Below are 21,905 nucleotides of genomic sequence, written 5' to 3'. Positions count from 1 at the left end.
ATTTTGCACCCTCTCTGCTTAAAACGCGAGACAAGAACTTGCCTATGCTTTCCACAGCTGGTCACCAATATGCTTTTTATCCTCTAGAGGATGGAGCCACACTCTGTTTCCATGGTTACGCCTCACTGCTGCAGCATCAAATGAGGGGTGGTGGTTGGTGCATTGTATTCAGTATATGTAACGTCCACTTCCTGGTGCGTGGGAGTTAAGGTAGTAAAGGACTGTTTCAGGAACCGGCCAAACGAGACTCAGTAGTTGATTCAGATGTCGTTGCCTGGAAATGAGACTCCTTGGCTGCTGTAAAGGCTTCACTGCACCAAAGTTTAAATAGAAAGATGATCCTAAAAAACTACCTGAAATCAATTTGAATGTTTAGACTTAAATAAATGTAGTTGATGCTCTTCTCCAGAGCAACATAGGATCGCAGCATACGCCTAAGCCCTTTGCAGACATGGAGCATGTAGCATTGCTGGCTTCATCTCTCAGTTTAAGTTGTGTGTTTTTTTTTTTTTTTTTTTTTTTTACATGTTCCATATGGCTTCATATTAAATATTATGTGTGTGTGTATATGTATGTATATCTTTTCATTCCTCTAAGTATATTTTTTTTCCAGTAGATGTTCTGGTATTTTGATCTTTTATCTTTTTTAAATTTTTTTTTAATCTTTTTTTCTTAGTTATTATCTAGTATATTTCTTGTATTTTGTGTGTGTGTGTGTGTGTGTGTGTGTGTCCTTGTACCTTGCTGCTGTAACAGAGTCATTTATAATAAAGTCCATCTATCTATCTTTCTATCTATTCAGTTGGACCATTATGCGCGAGAGGGAGCAGATAGATCAAGTATTGTAATAGCAAGGACGGAGACTGTTTTCGGATTGCTCACAGGCTGCATCACTGATGGTTTTTCTAATTTAGCTTGTTGACGTCTTAATTAATGGCAATCATGAGCGTGAGTGATGCCCTCCACAGCTTCTCACTCTAATCCACTAATACATTCTTGCATCGATTTCATCATTTACGTTATTGGAGAGTCCAGACAACACAAACATTAAATGATAAGACGTTATATTGCGACTCTTATTTGAGTTCTTTTAGCCAATAGAAATCAAATATAGGCTAATATTTGATTTACTTAGATCTGTAAAATGTTTTGCTGGATATTTGTGTATTTATCTGTAGTTGGCATAAATATAAAAATTCATAATAAAGAGAGGCAGTGCTGGTCTGTTTGTTACTGTAGTTTTTCTGTTGGAGTAATATAGTTTTTATAGTCTGATCTGAGAAGAATCTCCTCCTCAACATTGTCTCTGTTATTGGGTTTCCTAGTTTATGAAACAGGTTTTGTTTTCCTTGTGCAAAAAATAAGAAAATCAAGATACTTTTGTTGCTGCAGTCTTCACGTTAATCCGACGGCATTCAACGTTTAGACACGCGCATCGATTTTTTTGTAAATGTATGTCAAACAATTACAGTAACAAAAAGAAATTCATTCACAATTTTCCGTCAGTCATACAGTCATATATACAGTCATATAATGTCAATTATTCCCATTTTTCTTCCAGTTGAGCTTCTTATAGTATCAAGATATGTGTCAGTTTTTCCATCAAGATCTCTTCATCGATCGTTAAGTCATTGGACCTTTGTCGGTGGCACTACCTGCCCCAGTTCCTCTGAATGGCTTTTTAACTTGCTACTAACAGTATTTTAATCACACTTCCTTCAGAGAAACTGCAGAGATAAAGTACCAAACAACTCTTAGAGACCTTTGTATCCTAGTATTTGTTGTAGCACTTTACATACCACTTCCTGCTCATGCAGCTTATCCACAGCTATCATTGTTGACTATCTGGAAAAAGACAAAGAATCATGTTGACCTTAATCTGTTTGCGCTAGGATCTTTGTTGGACTTTCTACCTTGTAAAAGATGATAAACACTGATGATAATATGAAAGCACGTCTCTCACTTTCTTTGTTTCTCTTTTTTTCTTCATCTCCTCAGAGATCCTGGAGACGCCCAAGTCCACTAAACTGGTGAGTCACATACCGCTGCACTGTGACACTAAGAGTCCCCCTGCAGGAAATCAGGAGCAGATATGGCAGCACACACCTGGACTTTTACATAGTCACAATGACCGACTCACACATGGGTGCATACAAACACACATACCTACACACCCGCACACAGACACTCTGTGTTATCTAAAGGAATACCCTGTGTGTTGCTGTTGACTGTTGGAGGAAATAATGCCATTTATAAAACACATTTTTTCACAGGTTGTTTGTTGTGACGGTGTGGGAAGATGCTTGGTAGCTCTTGAACTAGTATATTGACATTTATGTTTTAGCAATTTTATGATCATGTGCATTTCTTTTGCTCAATATCCTGTTATATTTCCGTCTAAAAGAGAGTTACTGAAAGGTGCATTAAATGACATTGATGTAGGGGCCAGTTAACAATCTGCAATTTAGGAGTAGTGATTTAAAGGAGTAATATACATATACTTAAATATTAAAAAATAAGTGATAAATGATTATAAATTAATAACTCTTCTTTTAGAGATGTCTATAAAAGGATGGAGAAGAATCGGGAAAAATCTTTATCCATAATTGAAATACAGATTTTAAACATATGAAAACCTTTTGAAAATGTTCAAAAATTTAAAAAATATATATTTTTAATAATCTTATATAATCCCTGAAATTATGAGTTTACCAAATTAGACAAACTAAACCGAGTCAGATCTTCTTAAATCCAAATATGAAGGTTCTGTTTTAATATCTGACCAGCAGAGGGCGATGTTTACCTATTAATACACTTCGATGCTTCCACAGATTATTTATTAAAGCAAACAAATAGATGAGTTCCCCTAAAATCGGTTGAACCTTTTTAAATTAAAATAATGTAGGAAGCATTTATTATTGCTCTATTATATTATTTCTCTATTATTGCTCTGTGGCTCTAGGTCAAGAATTTGGACAAAAATTCCATTCCATAATTCTGTCAAAGTGTGCAGTCAAAGCTCAGGATAAACATGACTCATCATGTTCTCTACAACCTTTCTCAACCGTTTTTAGAAATCAAAGCTACATTTTAAATGTTTTCACTCATTTTTGATTTTATATTTCAGACGTTCAGATGATTCCACTTTCTGTATCAGTTTTGCAGTATATTCAGCAGTGAAATGTTATATTATACTTCTATTACTCTATAACTTGTATTATTCTGTGAGATTAACAGCATCACATGTAATCACCGACATAATGTCTGGGAAATAAATGACATTATGTCCCCCACAGTTTAGAAGGATCCCATAAGAGAGAGTAGTTACTTTGACACTAAAATCCAATTACACCAATATGACTTTGGTAGTTGGTTTTAAGAATGATGTCGCTATTAGAGACTTTATGCTGAGTCACAGCAGCCATGATTTTTCTCAATAAATATTATAATACCGGTATATCTTCTTCTGAGACCAGAAACATCCTGGCCACCTTGAGTTTGAATTATACTATGACTTTTTCGACATACTATACTATGGCTTTATTATCACCTTTTTCGACATACTATACTATGGCTTTATTATCACCTTTTTTGACATATTACACTATGGCTTTATTATCACTTTTTTGACATACTATACTATCACTTTTTTCAACTACTATACTATGGCTTTATTATCAGTTTATTTTCGACATACAATACTATGGCATTTTTCGACATAAATTACTATACTGTGGCTTTTATTATCACTTTTTTCGACCATACTATACTATGGCTTTTTTCAAACATACTATGGCTTATTTATCACTTTTTTTCGACATACTATACTATGGCTTTTTTCGACATACTATAGTATGTTGAAAAAAGCCATAGTATAGTATGTTGAAAAAGTGTTTTTTTTTTTTTTAAAAAGCCACTTTTTTCGACATAACATACTATGGCTTTATAATCACTTTTTTCGACCATACTATACTATGGCTTTTTTTAATCACTTTTTTTCGACATACTATGGCTTTTTTTTTATCACTTTTTCGACATACTATACTATGGCTTTATTATCAGCTTTTTCAACATACTATACTATGGCTTTTTTCGACATAAATTACTATACTGTGGCTTTTATTATCACTTTTTTTCGACGTACTATACTATGGCTTTTTTCAACCTACTATACTATGGCTTTTCATCACTTTTTTTGATATATTATGCTATGGCCTTTTGGACATACTATATTATGGCTTTTTTTCCACTTTTTTCAACTTTTCTTTTCAACATTTCAACATAAATTACTACACTGTCTTTTTTTATCACTTTTTTCGACATACTATACTATGGCTTTTTTATCACTTAAAGTTCAATCTTAAAAGATTGAGCTTGGTCTGGTGATAGCCGGTCTAACCTAAGTGCTCTCCTGACTCAAATCTCAGTCAAACAAGGATAATTCTGCCCTCCTGAGATGTCAGGTCTTATTGGATACAGGTTTAAATATCAACATGTTCATAATGTTACAACTGACATTTTCAGAACCATCAGTTCATTAGTTAATCCAGAAGTAGTGACCTGAAGTATAATGTTCTTTAATTTTTTTCATTATTATTTAACAGGGTCAACGGTCTCATTGAGTCTCTATTATCATAAGAAAAAAAGAGAAAAGGTCAAAAGTTATTACAATTAAAATGTGTTTTATTCTTCAAATCAGTCACACAAGGGATCCATCTGACCTGGGTTGTTGCATATGTAAAATAATAAATACTTTATTACATCAACAGTAAACCCCTCCATTATCCCCGCTTCTGCCCTAAATATGTTATTGTGCAGAGATGCTTCATAGGAGCTTGTGGTTCACATTTGTATTAGTTTAACATGTGAAACAACACAAAAGTAGTCACTGTGTAAAACAACAAATTGAAAAAAAAATTCTTTTAACTAAGCTTTAAATGTGTTTTTAAAGGGGGAAAAAATAAGCAATGCAGGCATAGATGAGACACGATTTTAATAACACATCAGTCGTGTATGACACTTTTTAATAAGATTTCTTCGTGCAGTTTGTGTGGAAATGAACTGAATGAAGAAACGTGTGGGAAAGTGAGATGAAGATGTGACAATATGTGTACAGTTGATTGAAGTCTTTGATCCACCAACGAAGAGCACTGACTCACTGCAGCCCCGTCACCTCCAGCATGCCTCTGGCAAACTCTTGACCTTTTTAACCTCCACCCTTACCTCCTCCCTTCCTTCCTCACTTCCTTCCCTTCTTTCCTTCGACCACGCAGCGAGGAGTGAAGCCTAAAAAGGTGGTGCATGTTTCTATAATCTCTGTACTGTGCTAATGTGATGGTGATGACTGTGTTAATCGTGGTAACCGTGGCTCTGAATGGGCTCGCCACTGCATGACAACCGGGCCCGTCCCTCATTTTACCCATGATCCCATCTTAGCTCACCACACCGCCATCCGTGGTCATGTTACCCAACCGCTCTGTGTTTATGTGAGAGTGAATGGAAGTAGGGCTGCACAGTTAATCGCAGTGTTATCGAAATCACAGGGGGGGGGGGGCGCAATATTTGTTAAAGGCAAAATGTGTCAAACCATTGTGAATTAAGTATTGTGGCGCTGCAGAGACGTCCCAGCTTACAGTCCTATCGTACAGACTAAAAAGATTATTTTTTTTTTTATTTGGTACAAAAAACAAAACTCACACTATAATCATTTACATTTTTTAAATTTTAATACTTTTCAATGAAAATGAGAATAATGATCATTCCCTCCAATATTGTGAATCATTTCGCAATTGCAATATCAGTCAAAATAATGGCAATAAGATCTTTTCCTCCTATGGTGCAGCCCTACATGGCAGCGAGTGAATAGAGCGAGAGGAGCGGTCTCTGTTTGCTTCAGCTCTGTGGCACACGCCGTTTGTTTGTCTGCTCTCTGTGCAGTTTAAAGCATGCTCTAGTCATCTTTTTTGATAATGGATTGATCGTTTAGGTCATTTATCAAGCAAAAATGTAAAATATATCCTACCTCCTAAAAATGTTCAGCTTTGCTACTTTTCTTAGCTTATATCATTGTTAATTGAATATCTGTGGGTTTTGGAAGACGTCACTTGTTTGTTATATTTTTACACTGATGGGTCAATTAATCATAAAAATCAACAGATTAATTGAAATTAGCTGCAGCTCAAGTTGGGTGCCTTTGTACCATCATATTCCTCTGGCTCTGTGTCAGTTAAGCTGAAGGATTTTCATTTTGTACTAAAATAGGAAACCTAAGAATTGTATTCGCTTATTTTAGCTACTGTTAAAATCAGTTGTACATGTGATTTAAAAAATAAAAAATAAAATTGATTGTACATAAATGTTCGGGTGGATAAGGATATAGACTGGATAAAAAAAAAAAGAGTTCAAACGCTTCTGCTCCATCTGTGCACTTTTTCAAGTTTTAATTAATCTGTTCCAGCTATCAAAGAATGCCATAAAGTAGTAAGTAGCTGATCTGGCAACGTGGTACAGCAGTGCATTTCTGCGAGTTCACCCCTAAAATCCAGTTTTTACAGTTGTGTCCTTGCAGCTTTTTTTATTTTAAAGAAATATTTCTATAGCCTGTGGGTCCAGAAGGGCATCAAGGCCAGCAATGATATCATGTTTCAGCTGGACATACAGGACATCGAACGAGACACCATAAGAATATTATGAAACAATACGTATAATGTATTGCGACTTTAACTCTATTTTATGTTGAGCCACTCGTGGATTGATAAACGAGGTCCATGCCGACAGCCCAGTGCTCTTTAACAACCCTCCTCCGCTGAGTCATACGTGCAAGCGTAAATGTCAGGCTGTGACCGAGGTGAAATCAGCCGCCCTCCCGCCTTCACAGAACAGACCTGCTGCTGCTGCAGAGTATGGATTTCCTGTCAGCTCGGTTCTACTTTATTGTCTCCCGTTCTGCAGGCGGACTTTCAACCTCAGGAGCTCAGTTTGGTCTCATCTAGGAGGCCTGAATGTTGTTTTTTTTTCAGATCTAACGGAGGGATGTAGGTAGTTAAATGTCACAAAGGAGTTTCAGAACATGCAGGGAAATGAGAGGATGCAACCCAGTTACAGACAGGGGATATTATCTCCTGATGATATTTACTACCTTACACAAGTAAAGGTCAAAGGACCAAAAACCCATCAATTTAGTATCCAGTATTTACATTTTAAAGAACATTGACCTGCTGTCTTTTCTATGGAGACACAAAGCGTTCAATAGTAAATGCATTAAAAGAAATAAAATATGTTAAAGGGAACCAATACATTGTGAAATAATGTGAAGTTTTATTGGAATTAATTTTTTTATGTCATAGATAAGTCTGTTTTTATTTCACAATGTCACTTCCCGTGACAGCGGAGTTGTCATTTTTTGGTGCTGACAATAATAAGAATAGTGAGGGGGACAAAGTGATATAACTTTCAAATAACGTCGTAGCATTTTTGTGCTTGCTCTGCTGTCGTGTGCGATGAACTTCTTCAGCTTGACACCATCGTCTCCGAGTATCACGTCTCTCTCAATGTTCTCCAAGTACGTGAAATAACGGTCCCGGTTTTGCCCAGTCAGTGCAAGCCGAGCGTGTTGGCTGATGCTGTGTAAAGGCTTTCCGGGCAGTCATTTTATCCCCTTGTTGTTCTGCTGGAGGCTGCAGAGCAGTGACCTCAGAGGCAGCGATCCTCCCTGTGTGTGCTGGGAAAGCAGGAACTTGATACATCTCCACCCATCCCATCATCCTCTCTGTCTGTCTGTCTCACTCCACTTCAGCGGTGGATGTCCTCTCAGAGCACTTAGTCTGTGTGTTGGAGAGAAAGTGAGCAGATTACAGAGCAAGATGTTTAATATTTCAACAGGACAGATTTCCCTCCGCTGCTCTGTAATGGATACACGTAAACGGTTTTTCTTTCTGGTTCAGCAGCCTGAACTCTCAAGTTGTGCTTCTATCTTTCTCCTAATAATCTTGTCTTCTATCATCAATTCCTTAATACTTACTATCATATCCCCCGTTCACAGTGACAGCCTGTTATTAGCTGTAGCCTTATCAAGTTTCATCACAGCCATCTCAAATTACTAACTGCCCATTTTCATGTCCACAACAATGTGGAAATATTTCAGGTTTAAAGCTCACAGCTGATCAGAGTATCCCCGTTGAATAAATCCTCTTACATCGCTCTCTCGTCCTGCTGAGCTGTTGGTGCAGAGGAGATTAGTGGAGCCGAGGAAGATATCACGAAAGCTACTCAAATGACTCGAAGAATGATCTGTCCTATTAAATCACTTTTTACACTAAAGACTCCTTTTTACTAAAATCACTATAACATCTAAAGCCCAAGACTACCGTTTTGTTTGAGTCTTAATGCTCGCTGTTTTAACGCTGGATGTTTGAACCCATTAATTGTCCTTGTGTTGTCCTTTTATTTGAAGTAGTAATAATAATAATAATAAGACATTTATTTATATAGCGCTTTACATATTACTCAAAGACACGTTACAGTAAAACCAGCACATACGGATGTCTTCTTTAAGGTCGGAGATCTCTTTATTTAGCCTTTCTGAGCAGCTCGCTGTCATCGCAGGTCACTGCGGAGATGGTGCTTCAGGTTTCGGGCTAGGCTTTGCTTGGTGGATCCAGCTAGCTGTGGTTGTTAGCTTCCAGTGCTAAAAACAGACCGCCGGTTGTCTCCTAGCCACTGCAGCAGTAGCAAGAATAAAATACGACTTTTGGCAGTGATTCAGGCATCCAATTTATTAAAATAGGTGAACCGGATTGAAGGTGGACTTAACAAACCAGGATAAAAAAGTGTGTTCTGAAGCATAGAGTGTGAACTGAATAACTTTGTAGAGATGGGTAAGCAGCGTACAAACAAGTTGTCAACGCAAGTATAGAACAAATATGACTGTTAGGTATGGACTGTGGTGGAAAAAGTACTTTGATTTTACTTGGAATTTCAAGTCCCTCTGTACCTTGTTCCAGGAGGAACAATGTACTGAAGTACTGAAAAACTTTTTCAGTACACATTTGGACATCTGGAGTGCCTAATAACCCCACAAACTGTAAAATAATAACATCCAGTCAGTTTTCTGTAGGCTGATTACATAAGAAAACATGGAATTCAACAACACATTCAGATTTGGCTTGGCTTCCTATGTCACATGCAGGCTCATTAGAATATATAACCCCCATCTGACTATCTCTGCCCACAGCTTGAGAAATATCTTTGCAAAGGTGCGCCATATTTTCTTGCCCGTCAATCAGAGCAGGCTTTTCAGGAGGGGGGCTTAAAGAAACCGGCGCTAAATGCATTTTTTTTTATCATTAAAGCATGTAAACATGATCTAGTGGAAACCCAAAATACAAGTATGAACCTGACAATAAGCATACGGTGTCCCCTTTAAAATTAAAAATAACAAAAAAAATGTCAAAAGGGCATACCTTAAACGGCTTAAATCTTTTTAATTTGTACTAAAGACCAGGGGTCTTTATTGTTTGTCAGTCTCATTTGAATGCTCTGCAAGTGTTGCTAGGAGACAAGAGAGGCTTGCATCAGTGTTGCTGCTCATTTTCCTCTCTCACCTCCGTTTACAGGCCCGCCCTCCTCCGTCTCACGTCCTCTCCTCTGTCTGTCCCCAGTCACACACCATCTCACCCATCCCTCCCTCCCTCCCTCCCTCCCTGTCTGTCTGTGGTGGTGAGTGGGTGGAGGAGCAGAAAGCATAGGGAGGGAGAGAGGGAAGGAGAGAGGGAGGAAGCTGCACAGTGATGTAATGCATGAGCGGGGCATTGGCTGGGCTGACAAATCACAATAAGCAGAGCGAGAAAGGGGGGAAATGAGACAGGAGGGGGGAGTAGAGGAAGGTTAGGGGAGGCGAGGCGTCTCCTGTTAACAGTAGCAAGTCAGAGGCTCTCGGCAGCAAGATGTCCGAGTCCTAATCGCAGCAGAAAGCAAAGTGAGGCAGCGACTGAGGGCTCCGGCATACGGATTATGAAAGAAGCTGAGAAGGAGGACATAACGGAGGACGATAGCAGGAGGACAGAGGGAGGAAGGGGGAGCCTGGGAAAAACTCGCTGCGCCCATTTGCACCACTGCAGCTTCCCGGCCTGAGTGGCTGCCCGTCTGTCTGTCGGTTCCACTTCAGCTGCCTGTCTCTCTGTCTGTGTTGGTCGATCGAGCATCTCAACCTGTTTTATCCCCTTCCTGTGTGTGTGTCTGTGTATTTCCCGGTGACTGTGTGTGTGTATCTCCTTCTCTTGCAAATATGATGAGACAGACTCCTGCACCCCGGAAGGTACAGAACTCCCTATGATCCTTATCTGTTGGGATGTTGTTGTTGTCACCATCCATTTGTTCTGTTGGCAGACTGCTAAGACATGCTAAGGTCATGCTTGGAAGTTTCACTTCCTCATTTCGTTTTGGTTGGAACTGACCTTTTTCTTTTCCTCAACTGATATTCTATATTCCCAATGTGGAAGTCGAAGTGTACCTGCAGCTTGCTTGTGCTCTTAAAAAAAAAAAAAAAAAAAAAAAAAATCTTGCCAGTTTATTTCCCCTCTCCGCTGATTTTTGCAGAATTATTTCATACCTATACATGTGTGTGCAAAAGCTTTTTATTTTTATTTCAGTCGACTTCAGTTATATCTCTGTCTGTGCAGCACAAGCTTCTCTCTTTTATTTGGCCTCATCACGCAGAAGCTTTCCACAGCGTTTTTACCAACTCAATGATTTTTTTGTCTATCGGGGGAGAATCAAATGATTTCACTCTTGGTTGCAGATGTAGCAAACAGGCTGATGTGATTTCAGCACAGTCTGTTCTCGTATCTACAGCACGCCACTATGGCTTAAGAGGGCTGTCAGCTCTTATTTGGTACAGCTGTTAGCTCGGGCTAATTTCTGCTGAATGGTCCGGCTCTAATCCGATAAAGAACGATAACTAGCCCAAGCAATGCCCCTGCCCAAGCTGAAGCAAAAAGAGAGAGAGAGAGAGTCAGTGTGCAAAAGGAAAGGAGGAGGTAAAGTGAAAGGTAGATGAGAGTGTAGGACAGATCATTCTGCATGGATGTAGTAGAAAGGATAGAAGTGTCTGCACAGACCTGGGTTACATTGTGTTAGTTTGATCACCATATAGTAAGGACAAAATGTGGAAAAAATGTATATGAATCACCTCAGTATGAAAGTACATTTACTTCCCTAAATATCCTTTCAAAGCTTTTATGGCTATGTTTGCTAAGGAATAATCCAAAAATCATTTTAGAGGTCCATAAGTTCCTCACAATTTCCTTCTACATTTCCTGGAAGAAAAATGTGATTTGGAACTAATTAAAACGGAGACAGTCCCTTCTAAGGAATAATTTCAATAAACTGCAAAGCTAAACATGCAAAAATGTGCAAATTGTCTGTAAGAAAGCAAACCATTTAACATATATGAAGAAGAAAGTTTCCAATAATAAATCAACGATGCATAAATATTTACATTGGTTTGAATGGAGGACGTTCATCCCTTGGCATCCATTTTCCCATCAATAGTACCAAATTACTGTAGTGCTGTCCAGGAAACTTTCTAGGAAATGATTAGGACAATATAAAGTAAGAAAATATTTCCAAAATGTATCGATAACTAAACAAAAATTGTTGAAGTTCACCTGATGATTGAACACCTACAGTTCAAATTCATGCCAATGTTTTTCAAGAAAAAATGCCGTGAAGGTTTCAGCTTCCCAAAGGTGAGGCCTTTTCTCAGTTTCATATCAGAGTAAATTGAATATCTTTGGATTTGGGGTTGTTGGACATTTAAGAAGTTACTTTGGACTCGGGTGAGTTGGGCAACTGTGATTTATTTGCTCTTTGTTGACATTTCATTGGTGAGATTGTTCTGTCAAGGTCAGGAATGAAAACACAAATTTAAATTAATTTCCCTCACATTTCATCAAAGTTAACAGGCTAACCAAACAAATCTATACCTAGTACTATAATTTATTTCAGATTTTCTTGATAAAATAATTACATGGAGACATGAGAGATTATACCGTGGAATTATTCTCCAGCCTTACACACATGACATGTTGAAGTTAATATAATTTTAATTTGGAAAGATTTTATGAGCCTTAAGGTTGATCTAGAAACCATATCACCTTTTATATATGAGTTAACTCAACCAATAAGTGTTGGCAATTAACCCAGGTGTTTGGCAATGTAACCCAGTGTAACCTAGAAAAGAACAAAGTGTGGATATTTCTCTGTGTAGCATCTCTGAAACACGCAATGTAGCAGGATAACAAGCTATTATCCCAGCAAGTGCAGTACAACAGAATTGGGCTCGGATGAACCTCATCTGCTGCGTCCCCCGAGACACAATGCAGTCATTTAGGTCACAGTGGCTGTACCAGTCACAGTGTCCATGTTGTTACCGAGGGTTTTCGGTCACGTGGGTTGAAGAGATGAGGCCCTAGAGACCAGCTAGGACAAGAGAGATGAGAAGGAAAACAACCGAGTAGAGAGCTGTAGGGGATGTTAGGTTACGTGATAATGGAGTCATTGTGGTACTTTTCCGTGGTTTTTATTGTCCGTTTCATGCAACCATTTTGTCTGTGATTTTCCAGTTTAATATGAACGTTGCCTTGAATCACTAACCCTGGCTGTTTGTTTCCTTCCCTTCCCTCCTCTCCTTCTATCCTCCTCTCCTGCCCTTTGACCTTTTTCCACTTCCTCTACTCCTCTTCATCTCCTCCCTCTTCTCCTCAGACCACGGCCAGAAGGCCAAAGGTGAGCCCAGTCCCTAAAGTCTGCAGGGCTTCCCATTTCTATCACTTTGAAGTGTGTGTGTGTGTGTGTGTGTGTGTGTGTGTGTGTGTGTGTGTGTGTGTGTGTGTGTGTGTGTGTGTGTGTGTGTGTGTGTGTGTGTGTGTGTGTGTGTGTGTGTGTGTGTGTGTGTGTGTGTGTGTGGCCAAGACAGTAGGGACAATACATCACCAGACAAGGTTCATAATCCATTTAATTTTCATTATTTTATAGCTAATTACTACAACATAGACTAGCACGTTGCGTCCATTTTGACTTCTTCACATCTATATTTACAGCACAAATGCTGTTTCCTGTCTCCAACAAGTATTCATGTGTTTGGTTTTCTTCTCTCTGCTGTAGCAGGTGTAGTTACTGTTTCTTTTGTTCAGTTTTGTCCCTTTTTGTTTTTTTGTTTGTTTTAATTTGTTCCAGAGTGGTTGTTTAGTATATTAATGGCTTTGTTTGCTTTCTCATTTTGGTTTTATGTATTTTAAATTTTGAGCATTTTTCTGTTGCAATTTTGTATTTGTCCTAAATCAGGTCTGGGGCCATCATGGAGGTCTATTGAAAAATGTGCAGTTTGCAAATACAACAAAAAGGGAAAAATTTCTCAACATGACAAGAAAATTAGACATACCTAAAACTAATGGTTGTGATGTGGGTATAGGTCAGTTTGCTAATTATATATAAATGATATAGTTTGGTAGTGTACATTTTTACATCTGTGAGCTCTCCTTATTAAAGTTTACTAGTTGCAGTTTGAGAGGTAACAACTTAAAGTGATGGTTCGGAGTAATTTCACCCTAGGGTCCTTTGCACCATGACCTCGAGCCAAACACCCCCCAGAAGCTTTTTTCACCTGGGTCTAACATTGGGAGAGTTAGCGTAGAGTAGCGTTAGCCGCTGAATAGCTTAGCGCAGAGGCTAATGGATCCGAAGTGTCTCTTAACATTACCCCACTAATAATGCCCGAAATGATACCAAAGGTCTACACTAGTATATATAGGTTATGCACTCATAAAACGATGGATTGTAAAGTTTGTAAGTACACCAGAAGGTTATGTAAATAACACTTGCCTGCTGGCTTCTGCTCTCTGCTGTTGTTGTTGCTGCTGTAAGACGAGTGCTTAGGGACATCTACAAATTACAACACCGAAAAGAGATGCAACAAAAATATTTTTTAATTTAACTTATTTTTTAAAGTAAGTGCTGTAGTATAACTAGCAGGAGACAAGTAATAATTGAGGTAAGTTTGGAGACATTACCTTATTTAATCATTAAATTAATTTTTAAATTTTTTGTTGCATCTCTTTTCGTGTTGTAATTTGTAAATGTCCCTAAGCACTCTTACTGCCCGGTAGTAACAGCAGCAGCAGCAGCAGCAGAAGCAGAAGCCAGCAGGCAAGTGTTATTTACATAAACTTCTGGTGTACTTACAAATTTTACAATCCATCGTTTTATGAGTGCATAACATATTTGTACTACTGTAGACGTTTGGTATCATTTCGGGCATTATTAGTGGGGTAATGTTAAGAGACACTTCGGATCCATTAGCCTTGCAGCTTTCAGCGGATACGCCTTGCACGCTAAGATATGTCCAATGTTTTCGATCAGGTGTGCAAAGGAACCTAGAATGAAATTACGCAACAATACTTTAAACACAAAAATCATGCTAACTTTTATTAATGCTAGTTTGTTATAAGGTAAGTGTTTTTATAATGAGTCTGTTTACATGGACATTAGTTTAATGGTTATATGTTGCACGTGTAAACATCTTATCTGGATCCAGGTTTCTTATCATGTCCTGCCATGTTTGCAAGTTACATAGTCCTTAAACAGTAAAACAAAAAATATGATGCAGAAATAAAATAATAAAAGGGAAGTCTGACTTCAGACAGCCAGAAATTAAATTGTGTTCATCCTCAACTGTTGAGGCAACTCAAGTTGTAGTTGTGGAGGAATCAAAACACATATGGTTACAATCAGGGACCTCCATTATGGCCACTAAAACCTCATCTGACAGCTACGTGTACCCAGTGGGATCTTTTCAGTAAACACTTAGTTATGTTTTGTCCTCATTATTTCCTCCCCTTGGTTTATCCAGCAGCCCAGCCGACCTGCAGGTGGAAAGGGGGCTGCGTCAGGCTCAGCCTCGGCCTCTACAGGGGAGATGAGCAGCAGCGAGCCCAACACTCCGGCCCAGACCCCTCTGGCGGCTCCGGTCATCCCTACCCTCCACTCCCCTGGAAACCCTCCGGCACCCGTCCCCACCAAGGTCCGTTATATCAGCTTTAAAACATTACGCTGTAGCAGTGGTAACTAGAGCCCGACCGATAAAGGATTTTTAAGGCCAATATCGATACAAATATTTGGCGATTTAAAAATCCGATATTCAGATATATTGGCCGATTATATATTTTTTAAATAAATCCAGAAACGTGTAACAAAGCATAAACAGATTTCCCTAACATGACTTATTTGTAGTTATTTGAGTCCTCACTAAAATATGATAATGCAGTTTAAAAATAAACTTGTTTTATTGGCACAACAGAACAGAGGAACATCAAAATATATTAAAGTTCTGATGAATAAAATGTATAAAAATACAAACTTAAGATATGAAACTTGAAGTCCTTTGAACAACACTAATAAAAAGAAAAAAAATCAGTGTTGCCAACAGGGACGTTGTAGAGCGTCCTCTGGTGGATCAACTATGCAACGCCAACACTCAGAACATGGTTGAAGGGGGTTTTGTCCGTTTTTATTTTATTTTTTAAATATTCATTTATCAGCCATTGTAAATGCCGATACCGATATATCGGTCAGGCTCCAGTAGTAACAGGGAAAGGCAGCTTGCCAATGAATGTAGAACAAGGGGCATCCACCAAACACTGGGAAAGTACTTGATTCTTTATGTCATACTTGCTTACATTTTATTATTGTATTGTTAGGCATTTAGGAAGCAGGTAACTAATGCCAGCTATGAGGAAACATTTTGCGCTATAAAAAAACAATATTAAACATGTCTCTAAATAAGATTAAGAAGGCAGGCACATGACACTGTTGTTTTGTAACACTGGCGTCTCGTGCCAACAAGACCAAAGACGTCTTAGTGCATAAGCCATCGGAGCAGAAGTGTGGGAGTTAAATCAGATGTGACATTTTCTGTGCTATAGCTCCTCTGAATAAACAGTTTTTTTGACACTTTTTGAGCTGTCAGTTTGTATTGGTGTCATTTAAAAAAAAGTCTGAAATGAGCCAGAGGCTTTAACTGGTGTTTTAAAATACATAAGACAACATAAAAAACATAACTGAAAAAACATGCGAATCTGATAAAAGTGATGAATATTTGGTTATAATTGGATTATAATTCATAATGTAGAATCGTTGTTATATAATCCATCCATTCCTTTTCCACACAGCTTATCCTCTTTGTGGTCACAGGTGGCTGGAATATATCCCAGCATGCACTGGGTATGAGACTACTACAGGGTTGATAATTATTAAAATGATTATTTCTTAATTTAAAGATGTGGTGTGATCACACTAGAAAGTCAAAACAGACAGTATGGTTACTAAATTGGCTACCATTTTTAAGTGTGCTGTTGATGCACGCTGTCCTCCCAAGATGCAATGCACAAAGGAAATGGAGGGGCGGCTCACAGCTGGAAACAAATATAATGTGGGTGGTCAATCAGCTCCAAATTGTTTTCGGGAAAAATATGATTAAATCTTCGAAAATCTTCTCTTTTGTGAATTTTAATTAGCAGCTACATCCAACATCACGCAAAATTTGAAAATTTTCTGTTAGAATAAAATGGTAAAGTATGTTGTAATAGTGTAAGTAGTGCATACTTTATGGAATTGGTATGGATTTGGAACACAGCCAGTGTTCACATGGGAATGGTCACAAGTACAACAGATCACACCTGAGGTTCAATAAGACTACCTTTCAGTCTACACTAGTTAGTTAGTTAGTTAGTTAGGGTTAGCGATTAGCATTTTTTCTCCATATATGGTCGAGTGTTGAGTTCCTTCTTAATAAAATAAAGGAAAAGCACCTTAGCTAAATCAATCTCAATGTGGTAATAACGTGTCTTAAGATTTCTTTTTAAAAAGTCCCGTATATCGTTTTGACTCATCCATAAAATGAATGCATTAAACAAAGGTGTAAAAAGGACTAAAATCATCTGGAGATTTAAAAATACAGTGAAGTGTCATCTTCATATTTATTTGAAGCACTGCCGAATGCTAAAACCTACCAATGGAAGGCCCAGGATTGAGCTCTGAGACGCACCACGTTTTGTGCAGCGGTTTAAAAAAATGTCATTAACTTGAGATAAAGAGGAAGTGTCTGCATATCAGCTGATTAATTTCAGTCTGCTGCTTCTCAGAAATGAGACAAAGCAGTATTTTAGTTGTTAGTTGTAGGCATAATTAAAATGTCCAAATGTTGATTTGATCCAGTAAAGTTGCTTAACTGTCTGTGAACTCTTCATTAATGGTTAATAAAGAGAAGCAACCTGTACTTTAATTTGCAGTTAAATGTCACAGATATCGCTTTTTCATTTTGAAAAAGTCAGCTGCCATCTGGTGTTTAATTTTAAGGACGACCTAATCCGCCTGATTCGTATTTTATCCCCTCAGGAGGACGTCACTATGGAAACACAGGTGCAGTCATGTGATGTTTTTTTGCACTCGATATTGAAGTGTTGTTTTTTTCTCTCACTAACATTTTAACAAGCTGTCAAAAGTGTGACTAGTCTCTAATTGGTGTGTGAGGTCCCCGTTTGTTCACAGGCTGGATGTTTTTATTGTAGGGTTAAATTAAGTTGTTCTGCTGTTAGTGGTGTGTGTGCTTGTTAATGTGTATAAGCAAGCACACGCTTTGAGTGTTCTTCCTGACGAGGCATGTGTGGAGCTGACTTTCTCCTCTCCACAGGTGGAGTCACTGCATGGCAAGTGAAATAAAAGCTCCCTAACACATACAAAGATGAAAGTGTTGTTACCTTACAGTGAAAGCTTTACACCTGATCCATTGCTTGAAGAATCATGGAAGTGAAATGATTGGAGAAACTTTAAAGAATTAAACACCAAGTAATGCAGCCTCCTTGTATGTCTTTACAATGCTTTCACTTTTTTAAATGTGCGATTACTAATAAAATATCTCCTTTTCCTCCTACCTTTCCATCCTCTCATCCTTTCGCCACCCTCCCATCCTCCTCCTCCTCCTCCCTGTATGACCCTTCATCCAGGAGGAGGAGGCGCTGCGTGTTCAGGTGAAGGACCTGGAGGAGAAACTGGAGACTCTAAAGATGAAGCGGACGGAGGACAAGGCCAAGCTGAAGGAGCTGGAGAAGCACAAGATCCAGCTGGAGCAGCTGCAGGAGTGGAAGAACAAGATGCAGGAGCAGCAGGCCGAGCTGCAGAAACAACTCAAAGAGGCCAAGAGGGTAGGAAGCAACAGATGGAATAGAGGGATGGGCCGAGGGATGGTTAATGGGTGGAGGGATGGGTAGAGGGATGGTTAATGGGTAGAGGGATGGTTAATGGGTAGAGGGATGGTTAATGGGTAGAGGGATGGTTAATGGGTAGAGGGATGGGTGGAGGGATGGGTAGATGAATGGGAAAAGGGATGGTTGGAGGGATGGAGAGGTTGTTTGATGAATGGGTAGGTGGATGTACCTGCTATCGCACCCTAAACATCCTGTGGCCCCCACCCCTCTTTAAAAAGGGGTGGAATGCTAAGGGGTTAATTAAAAGAAGTGACAAAATAAAATGCATAAAGAGAAAAAATTTAAAGACTGTATTAAGACTATATAGACATATGTACAGTGCATAATAATCTGTGTGTAGGAGGCAAAAGAAGCCCTGGAGGCCAAGGAGCATTACATGGAGGAGATGTCGGACACAGCGGATGCGATCGAGATGGCCACGCTGGATAAGGAGATGGCCGAGGAGAGGGCCGAGTCTCTGCAGCTGGAGGTGGACTCCCTCAAAGAGAGGGTGGACGAGCTCACCATGGACCTGGAGATCCTCAAGCACGAGATTGAGGAGAAAGGTACGGCTAAGAGAAGATTTATTATAAACATAAGCCTCTGTGAGGAGAAGGGTACAGCTAAGAGAGTGTGGCCGGGTTGACCTGGACGATTTCCTGCATGTCTTCCCCCTCTCTCTCCCCTTTCATATCTAGCTGTCCTTTCCATTAAAGGCTGAAATGCCCAAAAACAAATCTTTAAAAAACAAACTAAAAAACAACAACACAACATAAGCCTCTGTGTAACACCCTCATGTGGAAACTGACATGAGTTTTTATCCAACATGTTACGTCAGTCACCTCTTGCTGCAGGTAGTGACTGAAAACACTTTTATTAAGGCGACACAGGCTTTTCTTTCTGCTTTAATACGTATATTTTTTTTAATCATTAAGGCCTAAACAAGAAATTCTTAAAATGTGTGAGCTGGTAAAAAAAATGCTTAAGAAAATGAAATAATCATGTTCCTGTCTGAGCTGTACCTGCAGGAATTGTGAAATTTCAAACTTCGAGGTTGCATAAAATACGGATGCGTTCTTCTCGTGTTGGGTTACTATCAAGTAGCACCGGAGCAGAAACGATAAACGTTGGCCTGCAATGTGATTAGACTGTCTAAATGGTGTCAGGCCACTCCTAGTGGCCTCTGAGTGCTGTATGATGGTGGCTGATTTATTGATGCTTCCTTCTTGTCCTTCAACCTGGAAAGTCTTTTTTATAACTGCAGCAAGTGGAGCTAACAGTAACTCAAAGGAACGGCACCATCTATTTAATTAAAACTTGCCATCGTCTCTTTTGGCAAAAACATGCAGCAACATCAATTCTCGTTTGTTTAGTCACACAAATCAAAAGTTGTTCTTGGTCTGTTTCAACCTCTGCAGAAAATAGAAAGTGAATTATGTACCGCTGGATACTGTAGAGCTCAGTTGTGTTTTTTGGGGGGTTTCTCACAGGTTCGGATGGTGCTGCCTCCAGTTACCACGTGAAACAGCTGGAAGAGCAGAATGGCCGACTGAAGGAAGCACTGGTCAGGTCGGTCTGTTGACACTCTTCACCCTGAAGAAAAGTCATGAATGCCACTAATTATTTTGGTGTCAGTTTGCCTTATTAAAATTGACAGTAAATACAGATAAGAAAGGTTAAGAGAGAAGAGAAAGAAATTCAACAATATGTACAATATACACTTTCCGGCGCCATCTTGGCTCGGCCATCATCCGAGACGAGCCATCACCTGCTGTAGCTGGTAGCTGCTTCCACCAATGGCCATCTTGTCCCAGAACACACATATTTGCATATAGACACAGATACACACATTGACACCTTTCACACCAGACAGACACACGCACACTGACAGATAAAAGACAGTCGCTTCAAAATATCATCAACATCATCTATAACTCCACAGATACAGTTCATTTCTATCGAGTTCCCCCAGCGTTTATCCTTCTCCAACTGACAGCAACACGATGAGGGATTTAGGTTGTGACCACTACATGATTATGTCCTAGGGAAGTTATTGTCCACCTGTCCTCAAACACAAGAAAAACAAACGGAAAACAAACAGAAAATAAAAGCCACATTTTTGATATGCTTATTGCTTGTAATACTTCAAATTGAGTTAATTTGTTCTTTCCAATGGCTATTGTCTTTCCAAGTTGAGATGATAACACATTTCCTTTTTTCCAGTGTAGTAGTGTAGGAGGGTATGTGGATTTCCAGTGTTTGAGTGTCACCTTCTTAAATCCAATTGACGAAAAAACCGATTGGATCCTTCGTCTTGATCCAGATCTTGATGCTGTATTTTGCCTGTGTGTCAGGATGCGTGACCTGTCGTCGTCAGAGAAACAGGAACATGTGAAGTTGCAGAAGCAGATGGAGAAGAAGAACGTGGAGCTGGACGCTCTGAGGAGCCAGAAAGAGAAACTGCAGGAGGAGATGGCGGCGGCAGAAAAGACCATCGACGAGCTCAAAGAACAGGTCGGTGTTTTCATCATCGCGCAGAGCTTCTGAGCTGCTGCAGGGACATCCATCAGTCTGCAGGCCAGCCCAGTCTGCCTCTTTACTGACCAGATATTTATTAGAAGCTTTCCTAAGAAAGTTAGGGTAATGTTCACTTTTAAAGCTAATATTGCCATGGTGACCTGAAATGCCGATTTGTATTCCTTCTTTAACAAGAACAAAAGTGGAATAATACACTTCTACAAAGACATTTCTACAAACAAATAGTTTTCTAAGAAGAATGCACATCACATGTCAGTCACAATGTCATTCTGACATTTATTTCATTTGTTAAGAACATAACATGGATTGTTTTGTTTTTTTCCTTCACCCCTAATGATGATGTGCTTTGTTTCAGGTGGATGCAGCTCTGGGGGCGGAGGAGATGGTGGAGATGCTGACAGAGAGGAACCTGGACCTGGAGGAGAAAGTCAGGGAGATGAGAGAGACGGTCACTGACCTGGTGAGTCTCACGGAGTTTAGTTTGACTTCATCTAATATGAGCAGGGTTCAAAATGAACTTTTTCATCCACCGGCCAAATGGCTAGTGAATGTTCCGATTTTATCAGCCACTCATTACACAGATTACTATTGTTCTTTTGGCTGGCGAGTTAAGCAAATCTACCAGCCCCATGTATATTTTACCAGCATTTGGTTGGTGGATGGTGCTGATTTTGAACCCTGAATATGAGACGAAGTTAATTTGAATGAGTTTTTTCTTATGAAGAATCTAACACAATCCGTTAAAGTCTTGTGCATTTGCCACTCACTGGTTTTCCAGCTCAGCATCTCTTTGTGTATTTATACTGCAGGACTGAGGTCAGAGAAAAGTGCCACAGTTTGCTGACTCATTTCATTATCGATATGGGCCACAGTCATTAATATGTATGTGCTGGCCTCTGGTGCTTGTTATGACTGCAGTCATAGTTCAGTTACTATTTGAACTGCCTTTTTGGATTTTTTTTTGTTGTTTAGTGGGTTATATAGTTGTTTGTGTATGTAATAGATGTATAAAGTATTAAAAAAAACACGTCACTTCAAAAGGAACTTTCTCTCCCACAGAAAGCACTT

At 39.1% G+C, this 21,905-nt stretch overlaps 1 protein-coding gene across 9 annotated transcripts in view; it reads left to right on the top strand.

Annotated features, from left to right (window-relative positions):
* Window positions 1-21,905, top strand: part of dctn1b (dynactin 1b) — a 52,553-nt gene that overhangs the window by 15,645 nt on the left and 15,003 nt on the right. For 3 of the 9 annotated variants that reach the window (XM_039785220.1, XM_039785214.1, XM_039785213.1), the window contains exons 4-14: window positions 1,999-2,030; window positions 5,274-5,294; window positions 10,298-10,315; window positions 12,766-12,786; window positions 14,909-15,079; window positions 17,452-17,475; window positions 18,060-18,257; window positions 18,661-18,865; window positions 19,790-19,868; window positions 20,654-20,813; window positions 21,193-21,297. In XM_039785220.1, coding sequence (XP_039641154.1) covers window positions 1,999-2,030; window positions 5,274-5,294; window positions 10,298-10,315; window positions 12,766-12,786; window positions 14,909-15,079; window positions 17,452-17,475; window positions 18,060-18,257; window positions 18,661-18,865; window positions 19,790-19,868; window positions 20,654-20,813; window positions 21,193-21,297 — 1,034 coding nt within the window. Of the gene's footprint in view, window positions 1-1,998; window positions 2,031-5,273; window positions 5,295-10,297; window positions 10,316-12,765; window positions 12,787-14,908; window positions 15,080-17,451; window positions 17,476-17,776; window positions 17,902-18,059; window positions 18,258-18,660; window positions 18,866-19,789; window positions 19,869-20,653; window positions 20,814-21,192; window positions 21,298-21,905 lie in introns of those variants that run through there. The other 6 variants (XM_039785215.1, XM_039785217.1, XM_039785218.1 and 3 more) reach the window with 6 other exon arrangements.

The sequence above is a fragment of the Perca fluviatilis genome, chromosome 20, assembly GCF_010015445.1.
Source record: "Perca fluviatilis chromosome 20, GENO_Pfluv_1.0, whole genome shotgun sequence".
In the NCBI taxonomy this organism is placed as follows: domain Eukaryota; kingdom Metazoa; phylum Chordata; class Actinopteri; order Perciformes; family Percidae; genus Perca; species Perca fluviatilis.
Note: the sequence above shows the minus strand (reverse complement) of the source record. Positions and strands in the feature narration are given on the sequence as shown.